Source organism: Montipora foliosa, chromosome 5 (genome assembly GCF_036669935.1).
Source record: "Montipora foliosa isolate CH-2021 chromosome 5, ASM3666993v2, whole genome shotgun sequence".
NCBI classification, from domain to species: domain Eukaryota; kingdom Metazoa; phylum Cnidaria; class Anthozoa; order Scleractinia; family Acroporidae; genus Montipora; species Montipora foliosa.
This window is the reverse complement of record NC_090873.1, coordinates 32674419-32681918: the sequence shown is the minus strand read 5'-3', so window position 1 is coordinate 32681918 and position 7500 is coordinate 32674419. Positions and strand designations below refer to the sequence as shown.

The 7500-nt window shown below is 38.5% G+C and overlaps 1 protein-coding gene across 1 annotated transcript in view; it reads right to left on the bottom strand.

Moving 5' to 3' along the window:
* LOC138003976 (transport and Golgi organization protein 6 homolog) overlaps positions 1–7500 on the bottom strand; it is a 30692-nt gene that overhangs the window by 17881 nt on the left and 5311 nt on the right. Inside the window, exons 5-9 of the mRNA XM_068850323.1 lie at positions 5879–5985; positions 2856–3310; positions 2021–2250; positions 962–1184; positions 96–488 (exon numbers count right to left, since the gene is read on the bottom strand). Coding sequence (XP_068706424.1) covers positions 96–488; positions 962–1184; positions 2021–2250; positions 2856–3310; positions 5879–5985 — 1408 coding nt within the window. The remainder of the gene's footprint in view (positions 1–95; positions 489–961; positions 1185–2020; positions 2251–2855; positions 3311–5878; positions 5986–7500) is intronic.

Here is a 7500-nt window from a genome sequence, read left to right as displayed (position 1 = left end):
AGCCTGCCTTCAACGCTATCCACTGTTATAGTATATAATTAGAACCAATAATGTTAATCACATATTGTAAGACTGCTTAATCCCTCGAAACTGACCTTTACCACTTGGCATATAACAACCCTTTTCTTTATCCTCGTTCTTTGTAAAATTAACACTTGAAGCCTCCTTCCTACAAATTGCAAACTCGCGTGCAAGGCGTGGTATGACAGTATCACCCCTGATGTCAGCCAATGAAACGAGTCCATGTACCGCTGCCAGGTAAATATAGGAGTCTTCATGTGCAAGCTGTTCCAGGAAAATATTAAGTAATGTATCGGTGCTTTCCATGGCCTTTGGGTCCCTCTGACGCAAAAGTGATGCCAGTTTCATAATTGCTTGGCCTCGTACGGGAAGAAAAGGATCACAGAGTTGGGAAAAAGCCTCATCGAACCCTGAATCAGGGTGAGAATGAGGACTTACTGTGTCTTTTGATTTGGAGTCTTGGTTTCCTACCAAATATAAGAAACTTTTTCTAAGTAAGCTACTGCATTGAGGCACCAGGGTCCCGTTTCTCGGAAGTCCCGAAACTTTACAGGCCATTTTCGGGTGCCACAATTCCCTTTGTATCTCAAGAATGGAGAGGGTTTGAGTCGTCAAACTTCACAGTTATTTTGCTTTTTGTTGCCTTGAAAACATGTTAAAAGATCGGCATTCTAAAACAAGCGGTTGGCAGTTTCAAAAATGGCTTTTCGGGCCCGAAAAGTTTTCGGGACTTTCGAGAAACTGGCCCCAGACATGTACTGTCGTTAAAACTGAATTATGAGATTTGGATCAGGTTAGTGGAATCAAGAGTATGAAGACTTGAGTGTTCAGGGATGTTTCTGTGCGAGCAGACACCAGCAAACTCGCAGAAGCGCTGGCTAGAGAACTCAGCCACATGCAAGTAATCTCCCATAATCAGGTTCCTGTTTTCATACTGTACCTTCCTTGCAAGTTGAACCAGAAGCTAATTGTGTAATGTCAGTTTGTTGGTCTGTGCTTCCAGTGACATTCTTCGTTTTGTGACTCCAGACTGCCCCATGTGTTGCAATAGAAATACGCAGATCATTAGCCATATCCTTGACTGCTGTTGATGGATGACTGTCCGCTAGTGTTGCAAGTAATGGCACCAGATCTTGAACAAGAAGGCGATGTTCTTTCTTTAGCTGAAAGAAATAATTATTCTTTGTTTTATTCTCCTTTCTCCATAGCCATAGCCTCTTATATATTCCATTAATAACATGGATGATAAACTACTCCTTATTAAAATGTTAATTCTGCTGCGAAATTTCAGTGTTAATTTATAATTTCACATGTGAAATTCCTACAGTGCCCTTTCAGGCTTTGGGTAAATGTAATTTTAGCGACCCAACTTAGTCACTTTCTGTTTATGCATAAACCTTACATAAAGCCTATTAACTGTAATTTCAAAACGAAATGCAATGCGACTAGTAAATATTAAATCAACAGCGCTACACTTCTTTCTGTAACAACTTTTTACCGCAAATCTTTTTATTTTGAAATCCCACTAGCCAGAATCCCAGCAATTTGGCGACCCCATTCTAGTGACTCTGTCGGGAACTCTGTTGAAAATGAAACCCCATTATAGACAATCCAGTCGTGAAAATGCGACCCCATCCAGCGGACATCCCCATTTGCCCACTAATGAGAAGCACTCCTCCCCTTCCCCCCCCCCCCCCCCCCCCGGGCAAGAAATCCTTGTCTTATGAACGTAATTTGTCACCCATGATATTGTCCAAAATCAAATAATTTCCGTCTCCTTGGACAAAATCTGAAATTATTCCCTAATTTCTCTCGTCACCACTTGATTATCCGTACTAATTTGCGATTGATCAAACACTAGAATGAAGAACCAGAATGAGGTTTCCAGGCAACTCATTTTCATAGGTTTTAAGACTCCCAACACAATTATTAATTTTAAGTTTGCTTTTTGTCAGGAGCCCATAAAATAATGGGCTCCTGTTTTTGTTAAATATAGTACCTCAACTGTTCCACCCAACACCGCCGACAACATCCCAAGAGACAAAGAAATTGTGTGAGTAATAAATGCTGTTCCCAGTCCCTCGTGGTCTGAATGAAGAATTATGCAGGCACGCTTCAATGTGGCCTGAATGAAGGCAAGAGTCTGTGGAATATTCTGGACCATGGTGGGCCCAAGCTTCTCACACATGAGAGCAACAAGGTGGAGAATCAACAAGCCTTGCTTCACACCTGCAAAATAATGAGGTTAAAAATCATGTTGAGTACTAAAACAAAACCAACCAATTCTCTACTTGCACAAATCCCATAAGACACCTCTTTTCCTCTTTTACCCACCCCTCCCCTTCCCCCCAAAAACAATTTGCATAGGCATTGTTTTCAATGTCTCTTGGGACATCTTTCTGTCTCAGGAGAAATTGCAAACAATGATTATGCAATTTTTTTTTTCTTTTTTTTTTTTGGGGGGGGGGGGAGGGGCCAAGGGGTAAAAGAAGTGTATTATGGGATTTGTGCAGGTAAAAGTAAAGTAAAGTGGTGCATTTATATAGCACCCTTATGACAACGTCTCAAAGGCGCTTTACAATAATCAATTTACCCCCAGCGGACTGGAAGCATATACAGGTACAGAATACATTTCTATATATGTAATAAATCATAATTATTTCTTTCATTATTTTTGTTTTAAATTAATATGTTGACTTTGTCGTTCCTGCCTCATACTGCCTCACACTTATTTTGTTCCTGAAAGGTAATTGGCTCTAGTGCAACCTGTAGTAATATTATATACTCCATTACCTTTGAGAAGAAATGCAATAACAGGAACTTATGTTATTCACCTTCAAAATCCAAATCTTCCGAGAAGACTGATATCACATTTGTCAATTCCTGCATCAGGTGTATGAAGAAGTGTCCAGCAACATTATCTTTCATGAGGCCACTCAAAAGTTCCACAATACATAATGCTCGCACCTCACTGTCCTTCAAGCCATCTCCCTGCATGATCCTCAAGACGTCATCTTGTCCAAGGCTGTCTTCAGCATTATCATTCACAACTTTGATCACTACTCCACCATTATCACCATTTGCAAAGAAAAAGTCATCACTCATAAGACTTATTTGGATGCCTTTGTCTCCTCTGTTTATGTCATCCGAGTTTGCATTTAAAGAACTTTTCACTGATACAAATTTTTCTGGAGGACTCTGCTTGAAAGCCAAGGTGTACAATACTGTAAGAGAATCGTGTGACTCTGAATGCTTTATCACATGGGCAAGAATTTCTTGCAAGGCTGATCTGTAATTCAATGTTCAAAGTTGGCAGCTGGTTTCAGTGAAGTATCCAATTTTATTAGTTACACACAAAACAAGTACAAAATTTGTTCCATGATACTTGCACAGTAGAGAAGTGGTTTGACTAGTTGAGGTGCTGAGGTTTACCCTGTGGTTGTCAAGTAAAAATCTGTCACACAATCTTGGTTGTTTACAATTCACTTGTTAAAAATATAGTGCAAAAAACATGGGTGATAAATAGCTTATTACATGTTTTGGTGTGTAGTACATATTGCTGAGTATTTCTACTAGTTGTTTGTATTTTGGCTTTCCCTAGCAGGCTCGTAAATATACTAATCACGACAGCCGAACTGGGGAATATTGGCCTGAGGTCGTGGTAGTATGACAAAAATGACAGAGGGACAAGATTTCCCAGTATGGTCCTGAGCAAGTGAGGTTAATAAGTTGTTTATTATATGGCACCGTTTCTTTGAGCAAGCTTAGTGAATGTTTGTAATCTTCTTCTTCCATCGGCAAAACTTTGAATGTTAACCTTTTACACGTAAAAAGAAATTCCATTTGCTATAATAATTATTGTCCTGTTGGGATGAAAAAATTACAAATTTAAGAAATAATAAATTATGTATCTAGGCATGTGCCCCCACACACTTGTCCAGAATTTGTCTTAATTATTGTTTTCGAATAAGGGGAAAAGATTAGCTGACTTCTCTGAGTGAAGTACAATGTACCCAACACTTTTTGTTGGCTGTTGGTACTTATTGAAACCACAAAGAACTCATGTGTTTGTACACTTCACAACTGCCCATTCTGGGACAAATTGTCTGGACGAGGAAGCGTCTCAATATATATTTCAACTCTTTTCCTCGTAATGCTCAAAATTCCCCAGGCATTAATCCTTTACCCACTCCTCTAAAAGTGACATTTTCAGATTTTACTGTTTAATGCTGGACAATTTTAATCGTTGGTGGGGCGGCAGTTCAGGAGTTATCAGCGTTATGAGAAAACTATGCTACCAGGGGCCCATTTCTCAAAAGTCCCGAAAATTTTTCGGGCCCAAAAAGCCACTTGTGAAACTGCCAACCACTTGTTTTGGAAAGCCAACTTTAAAACGTTTTCAAGGTAACACAAAGAAAAATGAGTATGAAGTTTGACAATTTAAAATTGGGCGTCACCACGCATTTTAACACACTCTGGTTGAGCAGCTTGGGTGAAACAATCTGAAATCTGTGAGGTATTTCAAGATGAAAGCCATTTCAAACAACATCACATTAATAACCAGCGACCAACTGAAGGGCTGTTTGCATAATAACTCTCATTGCCATGTGTGAGTGTTCAACTGCCAATCAACAATGATTGACATCTTTAAGTCAACAATGTGACAAAAACAGGGACAGAAACAACAATGATCATTATTTCAACCTATTTTCATTCTTTCAATATTGCCTTCATTTCAAGTTGGTATGAAATTTGCCAAAGTACACTGCAGAAGACATAAGTTCTAGGTAACTTTTACCACCTGCCACAGTAACACATTAAAATTAATATAAACCAAAACGCTAATGGCAATAAATAATTTATAATTTATAATCTACATTATTAACAAATGAACTATGGATATCAGATTTCCGACAGTTTCATGGGCTTGCTGGACACAGGCTATCAGTTCATATAGCTGCTGTACCTAATAAGGTCAAGGAATGCATCAGCAGTAAAGCAAGGTGAAAACATTTCTGCAGCTCTGAGAAAAAACGACCGACAAAAGCAGTTTTGGACCGGAATTGACAGAGGCAGAAGTCAATGATTTAGTCGACAATGTTGTTGATCCTGCAGTTTGTAATAGTATAGAACAATTATTCTACTTGGGCTTGCTGGATATAAAATGATTATAACCAACTTGACATTACACAGCTCATTGGTTATCATCACTTCATATCCAGCGTGCCCTCGTAGAATAATATTATTATTGTTAAGTATTCAACAACATTAACTTTTTCTGGGACAGGAGAATATAGCCCAGCCAAGCATATTCAAGTTATATCTGATTTACTACACACATAATAATTTTTGTTTTACTTAAAGGGGCTATGTCCCATTATTTTAAGGTGTTCAGGGAAAATCTTTAATTAACCACAAGTTTAAAACGCAAAAATGGTAATGTGCAATTCCTTTACTGATAAGATTATCATTACATCACAAACAAGCTCATTTTTACATGTAGCAAAAACCAAGGCAATTTGCCATAAACTTGAAAAACGGCTGGCAGACTTTTTTCAACAACACCCAAATGCAATACTTTTCAATCTTGTCCATTTGTGCTCATCCATGCTTCTCTTTCCTTTTATTTCCTTTATGCTGTTCAACAATTTTAAGTGGTTATTGCAATGTTTTATTCTACTTTTTGGGCATTGCGGATGTTATGAAACTACATCACTTTGCATGACATAGCTCCTTTAAACTAGAAGATTACGCAGCATTCTGCATTTACTGGTACTTAAAAATTTTAACTTGACACACATATGTATACCAACCAATATTATTGAAAGCACTTAGAACTACACTGTACTTACTGTACCTAAGATGAGAAACTCTTTTCCTCACAAAACAGAAGAGTTCAAACAAAGGATGTATAACTGTTGACATGAATGGCAATCCACTAGTATGAGATCCCACAACAAACACCTGAAAGGTAATATTTTCAGGGCCAGTTTTCTCTCCAGTATTCACAAATTTGAGGCAATTGTCTCAATTGCGAGCATATTCGTTCCCAGAGTCCGCTTTTCGTTTGGTCAGCACCAAGAATTAAGAACACAGACTCTGGCCACAACCAAAAATACACACAATCACGGTAATGGTATGATGTTGTACCCACTGACAATGGTTCTTGTTTCAAATTTCTCAGAATGCGCAGAAGATCCAGAAGTCCGTGAGTAGCAGACTTCTTACTTGGCTGTGGCCAGAGTCCATGTTCCTGGTGCTGACCAAAACAAAAGCGGACTCTGGGAACGAGAATGGACTGCAAGTACTCACCCTTTTATCCTCAGATCATAAGTGCCGATGGAATTGAAAACACTATACAAATTTGGGTAATACCAGTGGAGATTAGGGAATTTCTTGCGCTACCTGCTCATGTGGCTTATTCCTGGGCTTAACAATACAGCTTTCAAAAGGTGCTGCCACCCATGTGAGATAGGATAAGAAAGAGACTGCTTGCAGTCTACATGTAAGTAAGGTATGTCCAGAAATTCACAAATGAGACGCATTCTGACCTTCAAATTAGGTCATTACATAATAAATTATTATGATATGGGGCTGGTTTGAAAATCAAACTCAGGATACATAAAGTTGGAGGATGGCATGTGCTCTCTCTCTAATACAAAAACTCTGTTCACTAAGACAACAATAAGTCATTATTACTTTAACATGGGGGCTCCAAAAAAGCATTTACAATGTAACACAATGTTAACTTCCAAAAACCATTTTCTCACACTGGATTCACTCTTACCGGTAACTGTTCCTTAATTTGTTATGAGTGATTATTCTTTTAAATCCAAAATGCGTCATTTGAAACTTATGGCAAGATTATAACATCATGTCTTGGAAAAAAAAAGGCCAGGACAGACATGAACAGAATCAATAAATATTATTTACCAAGAAGTATAATACAGGTCTACTTTTACAGTATTCCCAGAGTTTGTCGAGAATATAAAATTGCATTGTGAAAGTATTACATGTAGATTCAACTTGCCACCTTTCTTATCGAAAATCTCAATTATTACAGTTTTAAAAGTTGTGAACCAAGAAGGTTAATGCACGGAATGACAGATAAATCATTGAAAATCTAAAAATTAAGTCACAGCTTGGAAAAAAAAAACTTTAAAAGAAATAACATTATTATATAAACACCAATGAAACACCAAGTGAGCTTTCGCGCAAAAACATGATATCTTCACATGTGAAAAGAAAGTCCCTGTTACTAGCCAGAAGGCCCATCAGGCCGGCACTTATCTCCGGTTTCTTGTAGCATGAAGCGACTGGGAGTATTTGTACTCCCCCCTAGATGGTTACCCCCAGCATTTTCGCCGGTACCCATTTATACACCTGAGGCACCGTGAGAGTAAAGTGTCTTGCCCAAGAACACAACACAATGTCCCCGGCCAGGACCTGAACCCAGATCACTCAATCCGGAGTCGAGCA